The following is a 19,338-nucleotide window of genomic DNA, read 5'->3' as shown; positions in this document are numbered from 1 at the left end:
GTGTTGTAGGGCAGAGGAGGGGGACTCATCTGGGGGTGAAGTTGTGGCAGGGAGAAGAGCTGAGTGCCTCTTAGGGGCAGGGACCCTGGCTGATTCTTCTTGGGTCCCCCAGAGCCCCACATTGAACGAGAATCCACAGGTATGGGCAGGATAATATATGGTAGGGTTCATAGCCAGAGTAACCTTTTATTTTTATTTTTATTTTATTTTATTTTTGAGATGGAGTTTCGCTCTTGTCTCCCAGGCTGGAGTGCAATAATGAGACCTCGGCTCACTGCAACCTCTGCCTCCTAGGTTCAAGCGATTTTCCTGCCTCAGCCTCCCAAGTAGCTGGGATTACAGGTGCCCGCCACCACACCTGGCTAATTTTTTTGTATTTTTAGTGGGGACGGGGTTTCACCATGTTGGCCAGGCTGGTCTTGAACTCCTGACCTCAGGTGATCCACCCGCCTCGGCCTCCCAAAGTGCTGGGATTACAGGCATGAGCCACCGCGCCCAGCCTCAGAGTAAGCTTTTTAAAAGATAAACCTTGTCACACTCGGTTTTAACGTTGCAATGTTTCCCAGTGCACTTAGAATACAACCTGAACTCCCTGCCACAGCCCTGAAAGCTAGCCCTGAGGTTCTCCTCCCACTGTGCGCCAAGTGGCTTCCTTCTCTTTGTCCTCTCGGTCCTTTCCCTTACACAGACATGCCATGTTCTCTCTTGCTCAGAGCCTCCGACCTCGCCATTCCCTGTGCCTGCAACGCTCTTCCCCAGGCACAAATATGGTGGGCTCCCCTTTCCTCCTTAGCTCTTGGGTGAAATGCCTCTTCCTGAGAGACCTACCCTTTCTGCTCCTCACCCTTCACACATAGACCCAGTTATTCTCTACCACAGGGTCAAATAAAAGAGAAAAAATCAAGCTTTTTAAAGAATGAATGCTAGCTGTGTTCAGAAGTCTTACAGAGGACTATAGATTGAGGCCTCCAGCCCAGGAGCAGGCTCTGGCACAATGTTTCAGCCCATTGCTTATATACAGCTGGGGGCTAAAGGTGGAGGTTCCGTATGTGCAAAATCCCATCAGACTTGCTCAGAATTACATGACAGCAGAATCACAGCAAGGTTTGGGTCCTAGATCACAGAGGCATCATCACTAACCTCGTCAGATGTCATCTTGGAAATGTTCTGTGTCAGAAAAGCCAGGGACTAGGATTATTTCTCTTTAAGAAACATGAAGACACAAGCCGGGCGCAGTGGCTCACATCTGTAATCCCAGCACTTTGGGAGGCCAAGGAGGGTGGATCACTTTAGGTCAGGTGCTCGAGACCAGCCTGGCCAACAAGGTGAAACCCCGTCTCTACTAAAAATACAAAAATTAGCCAGGCATGTGGCTGTAGTCCTGGCTACTCGGGAGGCTGAGGCAGGAGAATTGCTTGAACCCGGGAGGCAGAGGTTGCAGTGAGCCGAGATTGTGCCATGGCACTCCAGCCTGGGCAACAGAACAAGACTCTCTTTCAAAGAAAAAAAAAGAAGAAGAAAAGAAAAGTAGTGACTCAGCCAAGAGACATGGGAGGGCCTCAGGCTCTCTCCTGTGCTGTCTTCAAAGCATCTTTCCGGAGGGCTGCACGTCTGTCTTTAGTCACAGAGTCAGGTGCTTTGTGAAACTGTGCCGACAAGCAGAAAGGAGCAAACACAGCTTCTTAATGTTTGTTGCTTTGTCTCACAACAGCAGAATATTTTCTTTAGAACACATTTCACAATCTGTAGTTGTTTTGTTTGCCAGTTTATTGTCTGCCTCTCTGGCAAAACAGGAAACTGGGAGCGTGACAAGTCCCTCCTCCCTTCTGTATCCCCGGTGGCAAGAATAGGAGGAACCCAATAAATATTTGTAAATAATTGCTCATGAGTGGCTGGTGCAGGCATTGCTGGTGTCTCACTCCATTCCATCATTGTCCTTGTGCCTGTTGACACCATTACCTTGAGCTACCCGCCACCTGAGGGCTGTAGAGGAGGGAAAGTGTTTTCTCTACCCATCTTAGGTCCATGGCTGGGGCTCTGTAATAAAAGACAGATTACAAGAGAAAAGCAAACAAGTTTATTAACATGTGTATCACACATTTAACACACAGAGTACCCAGAGTTGAGTAACTCAGAGAGGTAGCTTAGAATTCAGGCTCACACTGTCTACGGCCATACCACCCTGAACGCGCCCGATCTTGTCTGATCTTGGAAACTAAGCACGGTGGGGCCTGGTTAGTACTCGGATGGGAGAATTCAGGCTCACAGAGCATCTTCAACAAAGAACAATACATTTGTAGGCAAGATAAAGGACAGCAATTTTTAGACTTCCAAGGGTGGCTAACTGTGTGTGGGAAACAGCTTTCTGCCCGTGGGAGCTGAGCCCTGTCCCCTCTCAGGGCTGGGTCTGGTAGCCAGTGGGCCTCCCCCGGCTTCTCCTGCCCCCCTGGGCTGCCATGTGACCCACATCCGGCAGTCACAGCTCTTGTGCCAGCTGCAGAACAAGGGCTGGGGTTCCTACCGCCTGTCCCAGAAGAGGGCTGAGGTCCAGGCCCCCAAGCTCCAGCCTAGGTTGGACTTCCAAGGGTGGCTAACTGTGCATGGGAAAGCAGCTATATGGAAAACGAATGGTAGATAAAGGCTAGTGAGTCAAGTTTGTTATTAGATTGCACTGGTGCCACTCCAGGCTGAAAGGGGTCTAAAGTTGTCTCCGACTTGTTCCAGACATTACGGAAGGAAAACGTCCTACGTAAATGAAATTGTCATTCTGTGTCCTCCCACCACAGCAGCAGATGTGTCCTTCCGTTGAGTGAGGGTAACCTTACGTCCACCAAGGATACTTTGAGAAAGTCTATGAGGAGCAAGCTTCAGTCCCATGGTTTCAGACTATTTATGCTCTGAACACAAGAGTATTGATTAATTATGTTCTCAGCTCTCCTCGCTGTTCTAAGTTTGCACTTGTTGCAAGTAACTTATATTTTTTTATTTGAATGTATTTTATTTTTTTGAGACAGAGTCTTGCTCTGTCACCCAGGCTGGAGTGCAGTAGTGCCATCTCAGCTCACTGCAACCTCCACCTCCCAGGTTCAAGCGATTCTCCTGCCTCAGCCTCTCAAGTAGCTGGGATTATAGGCAGGCACCACCATGCCAGGCTAATTTTTGTACTTTTTAGTAGAGGTGGGGTTTCACCATGCTGTCCAGGCTGGTCCTGAACTCCTGACCCCGTGATCCACCCGCCTCAGCCTCCCAAAGTGCTGGGATTCTCTAGGTGTGAGCCGCTGCACTCAGCCTGAATGTATTTTAAAGCAGTAGATAGAATAACAAAGGAATATGAAAACCATGGATTGAATGGACCATTTTATGTATTCAGAGAGACGAGCCACCATCATTGCCAGAAATACCATGTAAAAATTGGCAATTTGGCCAGCCGCAGTGGCTCATGTCTGTCATCCCAGCACTTTGGGAAGCCAAGGCAGGCGGATCACCCGAGGTCAGGAGTTCGAGACCAGCCTGACCAATACGGTGAAACCCTGTCTCTACTAAAAATACAAAAATTAGCTGGGCATGGTGTTATGCACCTGTAATCCCAGCTACTCAGGAGGCTGAGACAGGAGAATTGCTTGAGCCCAGGAGGCAGAGGTTGCAGTGAGCTGAGATCACGCCATTGCACTCCAGCCTGGGAGACAGGGCGAGACTCTGTCTCAAAAAAAAAAAGGCAATTTGGAGATTGCAGTATTTAGTAAATAAATAAATGATCAACATTGTGCAACCACTACCAAAAAGTGTATTGTAATGCATCAAAAATCAACATTTTATTCACTAATGAGTATCAATAAAATAAGTCCAAATTATGGAAACCAAAAAAATAATAAAAAATAAAGTTGTCTCCAGATATTTAACTTTTTTTTTTTTTTGAGACAGAGTCTCACTCTGTTGCCCAGGCTGGAGTGCAGTGGCACGATCTTGGCTCACTACAAGCTCTGCCTCCCGGGTTCACGCCATTCTCCTGCCTCAGCATCCCAAGTAGCTGGGATTACAGGCGCCCACCACCACGCCCGGCTAATTTTTTGTATTTTTAGTAGAGGCGGGGTTTAACCGTGTTAGCCAGGATGGTCTCGATCTCCTGACCTCGTGATCCACCCGCCTCGGCCTCCCAAAGTGCTGGGATTACAGGCATGAGCCACCGCGCCCAGCTTTATTTATTTATTTATTTATTTATTTTTGACACAGAGTTTCGCTGTTGTTGCCCAGGCTGGAGTGCAATGGGGCAATCTCGGCTCACTGCAACCTCCGCCTCCCAGGTGCAAGCAATTCTTTTGCCTCAGCCTCCCAAGTAGCTGGGATTACAGGCATGTGCCACCACACCCGGCTAATTTTGTATTTTCAGTAGAGACAGGGTTTCTCCATGTTGCTCAGGCTGGTCTCGAACTCCTGACCTCAGGTGATCCACCCACCTTGGTCTCCCAAAGTGTTAGGATTACAGGCATGAGCCACCGTGCCCAGCCCAGAGATTTAACTTTTATCCTTCCTGGTAGATGGACACAGTTGAAAATGTATGTCCTGTTTTTATGCAAATAGGAGGGTAGGGAGCTTTTCTTGTATCTGCTTCTTCTCAATTGCCTTCAGCTCAAAATAGTCCTTATGCCAAAGTGGCGTATTTGGAGGTAACACATTCTAATTTCCTTCAGGGCCAAGTGCAGGGCAGTTAAATGCCTCCAGAAGCATCTCTCAGACAGTGTCAGATGACAGTTAGAGGATAAATACCCCAGCTCCCCCACCCAAGGGGTGGGATAACTCTGAGATATATATATATATATATATATATTTTTTTTTTTTTTCCGTGAGACAGAGTTTCACTCTTATTGCCCAGGCTGGGGTGTAACGGTGCAATCTCAGCTCACGGCAACCTCCACCTCCTGGATTCAAGCGATTCTCCTGTCTCAGCCTCCCGAGTAGCTGGGATTACAGGCATGTGTGCCACCATGCCCAGCTAATTTTGTATCTTTAGTAGAGACGGGGTTTCTCCATTGGTCAGGCTGGTCTTGAACTCCTGACCTCAGGTGATCCACCTGCCTCGCCCTCCCAATGTGCTGGGATTACAGGTGTGAGCCACCTCACTCAGGCTACTCTGAGATATATTCTACTGTCCCCCAGAGTTCCCAGCAGGACTGAGACCCGGTTAGCCACAGCAATAATCTTCTCAATGATATTCTTTTGGCAGGGGGGCCACAAAGTGTGTTTTATTTTTACTATTCATATAAATAATTTTCTATAATATCCCGGAGCAAACCAGAGAATTTGGCAGTCCCATTTGCGGGTCCCCTCAGAGACCCACAGGCCAGTGGCATCTGTGTGAGGTGCCCAGGTTCACAGAGCAGCTTGTGGCTTGCATCCACCTTGCAGGTTGCTTTTCTTCCACATCACCACTGGGGACTTGAAGATAACAGGGGCAGGGAATCCTCCAGATTTTAGGAAATTTCACTGCTTCTCCTGCTCAGTGGTCTCTGGTCCACAAGGTGTTCTCCTGCATCTCCGTTTCCTTCAAAGCTTTATCGAAGCTGGCAATTTCCCCCATGTCTGGTTTGTCTGTCATTTTCTTTTCTCTTTTTTTGAGACAGGGTCTTACTCTGTCACCCAGGATGGAGTATAGTGGTGCAACCTCAGCTCACTGCAACCTCAACCTTCCAAGCTCAAGTGATCCTCTCACCTCAGCCTCCCAAGTAGCTGGGATTACAGGGGCTGCCACCATGCCCAGCTAATTTTTTTTGTATTTTTAGTAGAGACGGGGTTTCACCATGTTGACCAGGCTGGTCTCGAACTCCTGACCTCAAGTGATCCGCCCACCTCAGCCTCCCAAAGTGCTGGGATTACAGGCATGAGCCACCGCGCCTGGCCTCCCCCAGATATTTTCTTGTGTTTTCAAATGGAGTCTTGCTGTTGTTGCCCAGACTGGAGTGCAGTGGCATGATCTCCGCTCACTGCAACCTCTGCCTCCTGGGTTCAAGTGATCCTCCTGCCTCAGCTTCCCAAGTAGCTGGGATTACAGGCACCCACCACCACGCTCAGCTAATTTTTGTATTTTTAGTGGAGATGGGGGTTTCACCATGTTGGCCAGGCTGGTCTCGAACTCCTGACCTCAAGTGATCCACCCACCTTGGCCTCCCAAAGTGCTAGGATTACAGGCATGAGCCACTGCACCCAGCCTCCCCCAAATATTTTCTATCTGTGGTTAGTTGACTCCACGGATGCAGAGCCTGAGGATACGGAGGGCGACTATACTGGTTCCTAAACCCTGTTCCAGGTCTGCTCTGGGGACTTCACCCTAAGACAGTGGGTGACTCTCTCCCATCCTATCTTTCACAGCCAGGCCACTGAGTCAGTCTCTGGGGTGAAAGGATCAGGGAAGCATGAGCTCAAATCCCAGCTCCACACTAGCCATGATCTGCTGGTGAGGGCATCACTTAACCTACTCTGGCCTGAGTTTCTCCATCCAACAGACACTTATGACATCACCCACCGCCCTCTAGGAGCTGCTGCTATGATTAAACGGCGTATTTAATAGGAGTCCTCGGCACATACTTCAATATTAGCATCCACCCTTTCTCTACAACTTCGCCCTGCCAAGTGCACACACACACTCCCTAGAGAGACAGCTGGAGGCTGGGCCAGCAGGGCATAGATCCTTTATTTCCTGCACCACACGCACACAGGCTGACAAGCAATAGGAGATTGAGAGGTGCTGTGTGAAGGGGGGCAGGTACCTGCAGGAGGCCTCAGTCCCAGCCCCCAGCTATTGAGGAACAAAGGTGTGGGAAAGGGCAGAACATGGAAGAGGAAGCCAGGGGCAGGGAGGGGGGATCAAGACAGAGGGGAGAGGGGCTGGGCCATGGATGGGAGCCTGGACACCCCCAGGCCACTGGCAGAAGAGGGAGGGAGGGAGAGGAGACACACCACTGGGCAGAGGGGCCCTCACCCACCCACACACAGAGACACTTGTGGTTACAAACAGTAGGTAGGGACTGAGAAGAAAGGATGAAGAACAGGGAAGACAGCCAGGTCCCTCAAGTCAACAAGAACCAGGGTGGCCACCATTAGCATGGGCATCAAGGGGTGAGGGGCACATTGTTGGGAGGGCGCTCACAACTCCCTGCCGGTGGAAGCTGGGCCCTGTTCCCTGCTCAGGGCTGAGTCTGGTAGCCAGTGGGCCTCTCCCGGGCTTCTCCTGCCCCCTGGGCTGCTATGTGGCCCAGGCCTGGCAGCCACAGCTTTTGCACCAGCTGCAGAGCGAGGGCCGGGGTTCCTACCGCCTGTCCCTGAAGACGTTGGAAAAGCCTCCAACATGTGGGAAAGGGCAGAACATGGAAGAGGAAGCCAGGGGCAGGGAGGGGTCCCCAAGCTCCAGCCCAGGTTCATGAACACAGAGGGTGGGCTGGTGACAGACACAGGGTCCCATTTCAGAGGATGGGAAGGAGGGTCTGTGGGTGTGGGGCTTGGCCAGGCAGCAGAAGGAGGGGCCTCAAGCTGTCTGTGGGGCCTCTGCAGGCTGCTGGGGAACAGCAAAGCCTGGAAGAGAAGCAGGTGGATGTGAACTGGGGCATTGATGACCACAGGCCTGGCCTGGGCGGTGGGCAGGGGTCTGATCAACTGTATCAGAAGGACATGGAAAGTCGCCATTGATAATTATGCAGGTTGCCCCCTGCATGCGCCATAAAGGTCATGGTTCAGTTTATAACCTGCACAAGCTTACATGACACGCCTGCTGAAGCCAGTGCTATTCCACCCGGCAGTGACCAAAGGGCCATGAGAATGGGGACAGGCTGGGACGGGTACCAGGACAGCACTAGAGGGGAGGGATGAGCCAGTGAAGGTGCTACAGCACAGGAGTAGAGAGGACGGGCTCAGATCTACCCCTGGCTGTGTGGCCCCGAACAAGTGTCCTTAGCTCTCTGAGCCTCACCTCCTCACCTAACCAATGGGGACACATCACCTGCCACAGAGTGAGGCTGATGGGAGCTGACGCACGTGCAATGGCTGCTGTGCATGAGTGTCACAAGGTCATCTTTCATGTCCTGCGGCTCCTTAAAGAGGCAGGGCTCACATGGCCTGCACTCGGCAAGTGCAGCTCCCAGACTTTGGGGTTTCTGGCTGGGGAGAGGAGACCCTGTTCCACCCCACAACCCTGCAGGAGGCCCTAGCCCATCTTCTGACACCCAGGGGACTGTTCCAACTGTGGCCCTTGCTGGTGAAGGCCTTTGTCCCCATAGGCTGGGCAGTCCCAGAAGGCCTCTCTTCCTCCCAGGCCGTGGGAGGGTGGCTGGCCCTGTCCTCCAGCCTGGGTCAGCCCCTGGGCTGCTCCACCATCCCACCCACCACCCCCCGTGTTTGTTTTGACTGCTGCTGCCACTGCTGCAGAGTTGGAGAGCCTGGGGGATAGAGGAGGCAGGGGTTGGGGGCAGGGGAGGCAAGCGGGCAGAGATGGGAAGCTGAGGTGCAGTGTGGGGGCACAGTCCCAGCCCTGACCCCCAGCCCAGCCCCCAGGAGAAAAGTGGATGGAGATCTGGAATCCTAAGCAAATGCCACATAAATGAGCACTGACACTACGGTTCCCACTGAAGGGGATCAGAGGTGTCTATGCAAATGGTATGCAAAGTCCATGCAAATAAGCACAGCAGGTAGGGCCAGGCTGGGGCAGGTGAGCACTCGGGGAGCTTATCCACCCTCTCTTTTCATCGGCACGACGATCTGCAGCTTGTCCGGCTGGCGGCAGGGAGGGCCCCGTGGGGGCACTCACTTTTCTGGAGCATCTTCCACCTCAGCTGCCGCCTGTAATGGGCATCTTGCCAGTTGGCCAGCTGCTGGAGGACATAATTCATGTCCAGGTGTGAAGGGCCCAAGCCGCTGGCCTCCAGGGCTGATGTCACCACGTTCATCCACGTTGCCTCATCCAGCTCCAGTTCCACCTCCTCCCAGCCCTCGGTCTCCTCTGACACCAGCTCTGCCTCTTCCATCACCCCTTCCTCAGCCGGCACCTTCTTGGCAGCCCCCAGCTCCTCCTGGGGCACCAACTCCTCCGCAGGCGTGAAATCTTCCCCCCGCATAATATCTGCTGCCAGCATCAACCCTTCCTCAGCCTCAAACCCCTGCACCTGCTCTCGATCCTCACTGTAGCGAAAATCATACCTGGGCGGGAGATAGCGACATCTTTAGAGGGGCTGGAAAGTCCAACCCCCCAGGCCCACCCCCACCCGTCTCCACACAGACTCTGATGGTTCCTCCTGGTTCTGTCCCAGCCAGGGGAGAGGCGAGCTAGGTACCAGCTCCAAGGCTTCAAACACCCAGCCCATCCCCCTGGTGGGAGGGAGGAAGAATGGTCACCAACACTGCATAGGCCCCATCTTCTTTTATGTCCCTGACCCTGCACGGAAGACACCAACAGGGTTAACACCCACTTCTGTCTCCCTCCTGCATGATTCAACCTTCATAGCCCACCCCACAGCTACTTGCCATAGGAACAAATCCATTCTAGACAGGCTCAGACAGGTCAAATGACTTGCCCAAGGACACACAGTCAGGAAAGGGACCACGCTGGGCCTTAGTCCCAGGTGTTCCCAGCTCCTAAGCCAGTGCCTGTCACCTCTCAGCCCATAGTCAGTTGAAAAGAAAGCTTCAGTCCCCACTCAGAGCTGCCTGGAATCAGACAGCCACCCAGGGGGCAAGATTTGAAGGAAAAGTGGGGCAGCCCCTTCCCAGAACAGTTCTCAGCTCAGCCAGCCAAGATAGCAGGGCCTTCTCCGGAGTTGCAGGGTGGCAGAACCAGAGGCAGGTGGGCTGTCTGGCTGCTGAAAGCTGAGGGCAGGTTGTAGGGGAGCCCCTGGCAGGCTTACCTTAGGCTGGATGTGTCCCCTCTGGGCATCTCATAATTCCTTCAAAGAGAAAAGGACCTTCATTATGAGACAATGGAAGCCGAAACTGCAGTCCCTGGGGCTTGGTCAAGCTGAAGAACCTTAGGTAGTGGCCATGAGCAGTGGCTCACGCCTGTAATCCCAGCACTTTGGGAGGCCGAGGTGGGCAGGTCACCTGAGGTCAGGAGTTCAAGACCAGCCTAGCCAACATGGTAAAACCCCGTCTCTACTAAAAATACAAAAATTAGCTGGGCTTGGCCAGGTGCAGTGGCTCACGCCTATAATCCCAACACTTTGAGAGGCCCAGGCGGGTGGATCACAAGGTCAGGAGTTCAAGACTAGCCTGGCCAACATCTCTACTGGCCCATCTCTACTAAAAATACAAAAATTAGCCGGGCGTGGAGACGGCCACCTGTAGTCCCAGCTACTCAGGAGGCTGAGGTAGGAGAATCACTTGAACCCAGGAGACGGAGGTTGCAGTAAGCCGAGATCACGCCAACCTGGACAACAAAACAAGACTCCATCTCAAAAAAAAAAAAAAAAAATTAGCCAGGCTCGTGCCTGTAGTCCCAACTACTTGGAAGGCTGAGGCAGGAGACTCGCTTGAACCCAGGAGATGGAGGTTGCAGTGAGCCAAGATCTCGCCACTGCACTCCAGTCCAGGTGACAGAGTGAGACTCGTCTCAAAAAAAAAAAAAAAAAAAAACCTCAGGCTGGGCATGATGGCTCACGCCTGTAATCCCAGCACTTTGGGAGGCTGAGGCGGGCAGATCACCTGAGGTCAGGAGCTTGAGACCAGCCTGGCCAACAGGGTGAAACTGTGTCTCTACTAAAAATACAAAAAGTAGCCAGGCGTGATGGCACATGCCTGTAATCCCAGCTACTCGGAAGGCTGAAGCAGGAGAATTGCTTGAACCTGGGAGGCAGAGGTTGCAGTGAGCCAAGATCATACCATTGCACTCCAGCTTGGGTGACAGAGCAAGACTCCATCTCAAAAAAAAAAAAAAATACCTCAGGGGGAAGTGATGGGTCCATATTCATAGAGAAGCAATGAGTGGAGGGGCTGATGCAGTGAACGAGGTGGGTATAGGGAAGCGTGGAAGGTCAGAGTGTGAGGGCAAACCCCCTCCCCACTACAGGAAAGGCCATGGCCTACGGGGCAAGGGAGGGCCCCAGCCACGCACCTCTCCATAAAATACACAGGGTCTGAGATCATCCTCCTTAGAGACGTTCTGCGCTCCTCAGCCAGCGTCTCCTGGAAACCAGGAAGAGTCTCCTATGGTGGAGAGAACAGACGTTACCAGAGGACCCCCACAGAACCCCCACCCATAGGCTCAGGCACAGAAGGGAACTGGGATCTCAATCAGCCACCAAGGCTGAGACACAGGCACAGACGTAGAAAAGTGGGCAGCCAGGGGAGGGTCCTCACCAGAGGCACGCTGTATGGGTAATGGGTGGCAGACCCAGTGGACACCGGGGGTTGCTGGCGGAGGGTCTTCACCTCCTCCTGCGTCTCAATCAGCATGCCCCCACAATCCATGTACTTCTCCCGCAGGTCCTGCAGCTGGGAACCCACCCACACGCTCTGTTGGGACCCAGGCACACCCAGTCCAGCACTCCTGCCTATCTGCTCTCAGGCTGAGGCCAGAGGCCCAGGTTCTGGACTCCGAGTGTCATGTGGGGGACCCAGGGCAGGTCCCTGCACTCCACACCACTCAGACCTTGATGGAACTGTCACCTGCTGGGCTGTGCCAGGCATGGAGGGGGTGGAAACGGACAAGACTCAGTTCCTGCTAGTCCTCTCCAGAGTCAGGTAGCTGCCAAGGGCCTGGGGTCCCCACTCTGGGCCAGCGGCTCTCCAGGGTGGGGGCAGAAGCCGGCAGCGAGACTCACCTCTTCCTGGAGCTGCATCTGGATTTCCTTCTCTGAAGCCAGCTGCTTCTGCAACTTTTCAGTCTCAGCCCCATACTGGAAGGACCCAAAACCAGTGAACCCCCATCTGAGGCCTACCCACTCAGGGCACCCCCTGCTTCCAGCAAGTCTTCCCAGGCACATCAGTGAGTCCTTGGCAGCCCACGAAATGACAAGTCACACGGAAGGAGGGCAAAGAAGGCAGGGGAGTCACACAGCCTGGTTCCTAGAAGACTCCAGGACCCTCTCTGGGCCTTGGTCTCCTCAAGACAACAAGGGGTCAAGATAAGGGGCTCTCTGAGGTCTCTGACTGTGACACAGAAAGGGACCTCAGGCCTGGTGGAGCCGAGTGGAGGCAGGAAGAAGGAAGCTAGGGTCCCATGGGGCCACGACAAGAGGGTTCCACACACACCCGACTCACCATCCGGCAGCGCTGCTGCAGCTTCAGCACCTGGGCCTGCAGCCGAGCGACCTCCTGCTGCTGCCGTTCATAGTTTTCCAGCCTGAGCACCAGCACCTCCGACAGCTCAGCCATCTGTTGGCTGGCCTCCGCTGGGGAGGGCAGAGGACAGGTCAGCCCTGGCTCCCCTGGCCTTCAGGGACCAGCTCTGGCCCTCCCAGATGCCTCTGTCTCCCCCACCCTCGGCTGCTGCGCTGTGCCAGTGGGTCCTGCAGGGCTTTGCATTCCTCACTCAGGTCTTCCATTCAAGAAATGTTCATTGACTGATACTGAGCAGGGCACCAGGGTGAGTGGTCAGTAAGACCCAGCCGCCACACTGAGGTAAAGTTGGTGGGGAGACAGACCACAGTCACACATCATACAGGCCATGATGGGCAAATGTCAAGGGTGTACGGGGCAGGGGCATCGCAGCTACAGCACCCAACCCGACCTGCAAGGTATAGGAAGGATTCCTGGAAAAAGGAACCACTAAGCTAAGACCACAGGGCAAGTGAAGCTCACCCAGGCAAAGAAGGAAAAACATGGGTCCAAGCTGACTGGAAAGGCCCAGAGGCCATCATAAGACACTGGGAGTGGGAGGGCCCAGAACAGTGCACACAGGCCAGACCACAATGGTGGGCAAGGGGGTGGGGTTTATCCTTTGGCCAATGGAAAGCTATTTGGGAGTTTTAGGCACAGTAATGACGTGGTCAGACTTGGGTTTGTTGGTTTATTTATTTATTTATTTGAGACCGAATCTCTGTCGTCCAGGCAGGAGTGCAATGGTGCAATCTTGGCTCACTGTAACTGCCTCCCGAGTTCAAGCGATTTTCCTGCCTCAGCCTCCCGAGTACTTGGGATTACAGGCATGCGCCACCACGCCCAGTTAATTTTTGTATTTTTAGTAGAGACGGGGTTTCACCATGTTGGCCAGGCTGGTCTCAAACTCCTGACCTCAAGAGATCCACCTGCCTCCACCTCCCAAAGTGCTGGGATTACAGGGGTGAGCCACTGCACCCGGCTACTTGTTTTTTAAGAAATGAGGTCTTGGGCCAGGCACAGTGGCTCATGCCTGTAATCTCAGCGCTTTGCGAGGCCAAGGGGGATGGATCGCTTGAGGTCAGGAGTTCAACACCAGCCTGGCCAACATGGTGAAACCCCATCTCTACTAAAAATACCAAAATTAGCTGTGCATGGTGGCGCATGCCTGTAATCCCAGCTACTCGGGAGGCTGAGGCAGGAGAATCGCTTAAACCCGGGAGGTGGAGGTTGCAGTGAGCAAAGACCACACCACTGCACTCCAGCCTGGGTTACAGAGCGAGCCTCCATCTCAAAAAAAAAAAAAAAAAAAAAAGGAAATGCGGTCTTGGCCGGGCATGGTGGCTCACACCTGTAATCCTAGCACTGTGGGAGGCCAAGGCGGGAAGATCACTTGAGGTCAGGAATTCAAGACCAACCTGGCCAACATGGTGAAACCCCATCTCTACTAAAAATACAAAAATTAGCTGGGCACGGTAGCACAGGCCTGTAATCCCAGCTACTCAGGAGGCTGAGGCAGGAGAATCACTTGAACCTGGGAGGCGGAGGTTGCAGTGAGCTGAGATCATGACATTGCTCTAGCTGGGCGACAGTGAGACTCCGTCTCAAAAAAAAAAAAAAAAAATTTGCCTGGCATGATGGCACACACCAGTAGTCCCAGCTACTCAGGAAGCTGAGGCAGGAGAATCACTTGAACCCAGGAGGCAGGGGTTGCAGTGAGCCAAGACTGCAACACTGTACTCCATCTCAAAAAAAAAAAAAAAAGAAAGAAAGAAAGAAATGAGGTCTTGCCAGGTTCCCAGGCTGGGGCTGGAGTACAGTGGCTATTCATAGGTGCGATCCTATTACTGATCAGCATGGGAGTTTTCACCTGCTCTGTTTCTGACCTGAGCCAGTTCACCCCTCCTCAGGCAACCCAGTGGTACTCCACTCCCTGGACCGTACTGACCCTGTCGGCATAGTGTACTACAGGCCAGAATTCACAGGCTCAAGCAATCCTCCCACCTCAGCCTCCTGAGTAGCTGGGACCACAGGTGGGAGCCCCTGCACCTGGCCAGATTTGGTTTTAGAAAACTCATTAAGGCTGTGTGCAGAAGTTCCTGGTAGGGCGCGAGTAGAGGCAGTGCGACCAGTTAAGAGGTATCCTGGGCTAGAGGCAGCCCGAGTGGGGAGGCGGAAAAAGACTTAAGCCATTCCTAGGAGGTAAAAGCAACAGAGCTTGGGGACTGGTTCCTACTCCAGTGGCCTGGGGACCAGTGGGGCCATTCAGGGAGTTGCAGAACCCAGCAGGAAGGAAGGTCAGGTCTGGGGTAAAGGGAACAGCAGGAGTTCAGCTGTTGCCACTTTGCGTCTGCATCTCACCAGCTACACTTGAACTCCTCAGGCACAAACACTGCTCCTCACTCATCTTCATAAACACACAGTGCCTAGGACGATGCCAGGCACAGCCACTGCCCCGTACATGACTCTGAACTGTCCCAGCCCTGGGTGCCTGGTCTCTGGCAGCTCATGGCTCCCTCTTGCCTGCCCCAAATAAGAGGAGACAGGCTTGGAGGAGACCCACCTTTTTTTTTTTGAGATGGAGTCTTGCTCTGTTGCCCAGGCTGGGGTGCAGTGGCGTGATCTAGGCTCACTGCAAACTCTGTCTCCCAGGTTCAAGCAATTCTCCCACCTCAGCCTCCCAAGGAGCTGGGACTACAGGCTTGTGCCACTGCATCTGGCTAATTTTTGTATTTTTAGTAGAGACAGGGTTTCTCTATGTTGGTTAGGCTGGTCTCAAACTCCTGACCTCAGGTGATCTGCCGGTCTCAGCCTCCCAAACTGTTGGGATTACAGGCATGAGCCACCGTGCCTGGCCTGAGACCCACAATTTCTGTATAGCTCTTTATAGTTTGCACAAAGTACTTCCTCAGCTGTTGACACTCTTAATCTTCATAAACCCTGGAGAGATCAGTGGGGCTGAGAAAATTAATCCCCATTCTAAAGACAAAGGTTCAGAGAGGTCAAGGAATGTATCCAAGTTCACACAGCTAGGAGTGCCAGATCTGGGACTTGAACTTGGATCTCCATACTCCGCATCTTGAGTTCTTTTCTCTGCTCCTTGGGACAACCCCCCACCCCAAGTGACAACATTACGTACAAAACTGCTCCACACACTCCAGAATGAGCATCTGTTCCTCATCCTCAAGAGTGTCGAGTTGAGAGGCCTGGAGGGAGACAAAGAGGAAGGGACAGGGAAGTCAACACCCCCTGCTAGCAGGGACGCCCTCCTCCCCCATTCTCACCTCTTCTCTCAGCTGATGATTCTCCTCCTCCAGCAGCCTCAGCTTCTCCTGCAAGGCTTCCAGCTGTGGGCAGTGGTGCTGGTGCAGCAATGCCTCCTGCAAAATCCTAGGGGACGGAGGAATGGGATTCAGGGTGCAGGGAGTGGGGCTTCCCAGTTCCCAGCCCACCAGGGCTAAGGGCAGTGTTCTCAATTAGTTCCAGCAACCCTGCCGGCAAGCACATCACCTGTGTCCCTCTTAACAAGTGAGGAAATTGAGGCTCAGAGAAAGGACTCGCAGGTGCAAAGGCAGGAACTCACAGCTTAGGGGCATCACAGGGATGAGCACACTGCTGGTCTTCCTCTGCTTCCTCTTCTTCCTGTTCCTCTTCCTCCTCCTCTTCTTCATCCTCATCCTCATCCTCCTCATCAGAATCTGAGTAGAGCTGGAGGAGCTCATCCCGCAAGTTCACCTGGTGTCTGAGGTGTAAAATCTGGCAGGAAGAGAAAGGAGCCATGGGTTGGGAGTGGGCAGGGACAGGAGAGGGTCCTGGCATGAGGCAGGTGTAGATTGGCCCCCTATCCTCTCCTCCCCACCCGGTTACCTCCTCCTTGGCTGAGCCCAGCAGGGCTTCCAGCTTGCTGTTCTCCTCCATCAAAACACTGTTCTGTTTCACCAGGGACTGGCCAATGCGAGCTGCAGTGTTCAGGTCCCTCTCTCTCTGCAGAAGGACCATCCCATAGGTAACGCTCTCCCAGACAGGTGGGAGAAGCTGGGGGGGACACAGGGGTCAGAGAGAGGCTAGGCCCCTAAGAGAACCTTCCCCATCTCCTAGTTCTCTAGGGTACCAGACCAGAGTCTGCCATTAACCCACTGTGGAACCTGGCTCAGTTTCCCCTCATGGAAAAAGAAGATCAGACCAGATTGGCTCTGAGAGCTCTTCCAGCCTGAACATCCCACATCGACCTGTCTCCCATAAGAAGGACCCTTACCTGGGGCCCCAGAGAGACTGCCAATCAGGAAATAAACAAGACCCCCACCCCTACAGGACAAAACTAGAATAAGGGCCTGCCTGGATCAGGAAGGCAGTACACACCTCCTCCAGCAAATATAACATCACTTTGACGTCTTCCTGGGTGATCTTTTTGACTGGCAGAGGTAGGTTAGGACACAGTGCTGCAGGAGGCGGCAGGTGGGGAGAAAAGGCCCAGCCAGGTCAGGAAAAAGGAGCAGATGCTACCAGCAAACAGCTGTTTCCCGTCCTATCGTCAGTTCTCCAACAAGGGTCATCGGGAGAGAAGACTGGGCTCCCCTCCTGCCCCCCACATCCTCCCCTTACCCCTCGGCACTCAACACTCCCTTCCCTGCTCCCAGGGCCAAGCGGACAGGGTTTTTAGGTTTTGGGGGTTTTTGGGGGGGTTTTTTTGTTTTTTTTTTTTTTAGACAAAGCCTTGCTCTTGTCCTCCAGGCTGGAGTGCGATGGCGAGATCTCAGCTCACTGCAACGTCTGCCTCCCAGATTCAAGCAATTCTCCTGCCTCAACCTCCCGTAGCTGGGGTTATACACGCCCACCACCACGCCCAGCTTATTTTTGTATTTTTAGTAGAGACGGGGTTTCACCATGTTGGCCAGGCTGGTCTCGAACTCCTGACCTAGTGATCCGCCCGCCTCGGCCTGCCAAAGTGCTGGCTGGGATTACAGGCGTCAGCCACCGCGCCCGGCTTTTTTTTTTTTTTTTTTTTTTTTTTTTTTTTTTTTTTTACCCCTGTAGGAGCCTGAGGTAAGGGGGTCACAGTCCTCCAGGCTCAGAAACTGGGCTCTCCGGACACCTGGGTCCCTGGCGCCTAGAATGGAGACAGCCAGGGGAAGTACAGCCTCAGACTGGCTCATCACCCCCTACCCAGGAGGCAGTGCAATGGAGTCTCCTGGGTCATACAAACAGATGCAGCCACTCACCCTGCACCTGTTGCGTGTGCAGAGGACAGGAGGAAGACTTCACCAGATTAGGAGACACTCGAGCCTCTAGGCCCAATCCAGAGATCTCCCCCGACCCGCAGGAGGATAGGAGAGACAAGGGGCAGGAAAAGAGCGCGACTTTGCCCCCATACCCGCAACCAAAAAGTGGGCAAAACTTCCCCCTCCGCCCGCCCACCCACCCCTCCATCGCACGCAAGCCCGGTCGGCCAGCGCAGGCTCAGAGCGCGCGGGACAGCGCCCTCCCGCAGCCCCCCGCCCCTCTCCTGGCACTGCGGTAGACCCAGGAGAGGGGCGCTGAGGGGGTGCAGATCTGCCGCAGCAAGAGGCGCGTGGAGGTGGGTGGGCGAGCGTGCAGGCCCCAGAACCTGACTCACGGGCACAAACCAGGGGACAAGAGCAGAGGAGGAGATGGAGAAGGGGCGACCAGACACCGCAGTGACATCGCGGGGGTGGTGGACGGGTGACACTGAGTGCTAGAGGGGGCGGGGCGCCTGGACCCGATGGGGCCACTTCCTCCCTGGAGTTGCCCCAGTCCCCACCCCGTCCAGGACCCCGGGGGCCCGATTTACCTTCCTCCAGCTCCCGAATAAAGGCGGCGCGCTCAGGGCCGGACACCCCGGGTCGCCGGCCAACGTAGGAGGCTGGCGTCTTCCAGATGCCCGCTGCCTTTCCAGTCCCCCGGCCAGTGGCCCGGGAACCAAACGGCCCTTGGAATACGAAGCGGGTCCACGGCGCGTCCGAATTGTCGGGCATAGACCGGACATCCCCTTGGATGGCCGAGAATGCGGACGGGCGCCGGGCTCCTGCCTTGGCTCCAGCCTCGGAGGCTGGGCGAGCTCCGGTGCGGGCTTCCGAGAGGAACTGGGATCCAGAGGCGGCTAGGGATCCTGCTCTCTGTCCAGTGCCCCGTGCCTGCGGCTGCGCAGAGGGCTCCGGAGCGGGACTGGCTGAGGGCGAAGGTGCACAGGTGAGGGCTGCTGGGTCCCCGGGTCCGAGCCGGCTCCCCGCGCAGCACCGGCCCGACCTCTTCGGGCGCATCTCGAGTCCGCTGTCCGCTGCTGCGGCGGGACCTTTATAACCTGCGCCAGCCGCCGGGCCGGACCACGCGTAGGGGTGGGGGCTGCCGAGAAGCAACTAGTGGCAAGCGGGACTCAGAGCCGCGCGGGAGGGGAGCTAGTGGTGACGGAACAGAGCACAGTAAGAAAAGGAGGGCAAGAAGGGCGAGTGCAAGTTCCGGATGGCTCCGAGTTGGGATGGGAGCGAAAGATTTTTTCTGCCCTCTCCATCTCCGGAGAATGGTTCTGCCCAAAGCCGCGGCTGCCCCAGGACTCGCGGGTCCCTGGCTGGGGGCAGCCCCTCCCCAGCTGCCGCGCCGGGGTTTCGGGTGCCTTCCCTGGTGTAGAAGCTGCCAACCCAACGTTGTGCATACGGTCTGGGGTGGCCAGTGCATTAGGGCAGCGCTGCGTCTTTCCCGGTTGACTGGGAGAGACATTCCAAACTCCAGTTCGCTTCCAACGTGCTGCAACCCTGCCTGGCGCTGGAACCCTGACCCTCGCGCTCACACCCCAGTGCTCGCGCCACTCGACGTCTTCCATTTGATTGGATTAACTGTTCTTCACCTCCAACCCTAATTCGCTTTGCCCTCCTCTTGCCATGCTGGCGAACCCCTGTTCTTGGGAGACGCCGCTTAAAAGTCTCCCTGTAGCCGGGCGCAGTGGCTCACGCCTGTAATCCCAGCACTTTGGGAGGCCGGGGCAGGCGAATCACCTGAGGTCAGGAGTTCCAGACAAGCCTGGCCACCTGGTGA

At 54.4% G+C, this 19,338-nt stretch overlaps 1 protein-coding gene across 11 annotated transcripts; it reads right to left on the bottom strand.

Moving 5' to 3' along the window:
* Positions 1-120: 120 nt before the first annotated feature.
* On the bottom strand, positions 121-19,065 carry HAP1 (huntingtin associated protein 1). Of its 11 annotated transcripts, none has more exons than XM_034941889.3 (12): positions 18,101-19,065; positions 16,651-16,730; positions 16,159-16,326; positions 15,875-16,047; positions 15,576-15,681; positions 15,431-15,497; positions 12,235-12,365; positions 11,796-11,870; positions 11,332-11,466; positions 11,087-11,178; positions 9,885-9,923; positions 121-2,037 (listed from the first exon to the last, which is right to left on the bottom strand). In XM_034941889.3, the coding sequence occupies exons 1-12, from the start codon at positions 18,567-18,569 to the stop codon at positions 1,956-1,958; spliced, it is 1,617 nt and encodes a 538-aa protein (XP_034797780.1). In that variant the 5' UTR covers positions 18,570-19,065; the 3' UTR covers positions 121-1,955. The 11 variants fall into 11 exon arrangements, with proteins under 11 accessions (XP_034797780.1, XP_034797784.1, XP_034797782.1 ...); XM_034941891.3 differs by lacking the exon at positions 121-2,037 and adding an exon at positions 2,978-8,855; XM_034941892.3 differs by lacking the exon at positions 121-2,037 and adding an exon at positions 2,978-8,852.
* Positions 19,066-19,338: the final 273 nt, after the last annotated feature.

The sequence above is a fragment of the Pan paniscus genome, chromosome 19 (genome assembly GCF_029289425.2).
Source record: "Pan paniscus chromosome 19, NHGRI_mPanPan1-v2.0_pri, whole genome shotgun sequence".
Classification (NCBI taxonomy): domain Eukaryota; kingdom Metazoa; phylum Chordata; class Mammalia; order Primates; family Hominidae; genus Pan; species Pan paniscus.
Note: the sequence above shows the minus strand (reverse complement) of the source record. Positions and strands in the feature narration are given on the sequence as shown.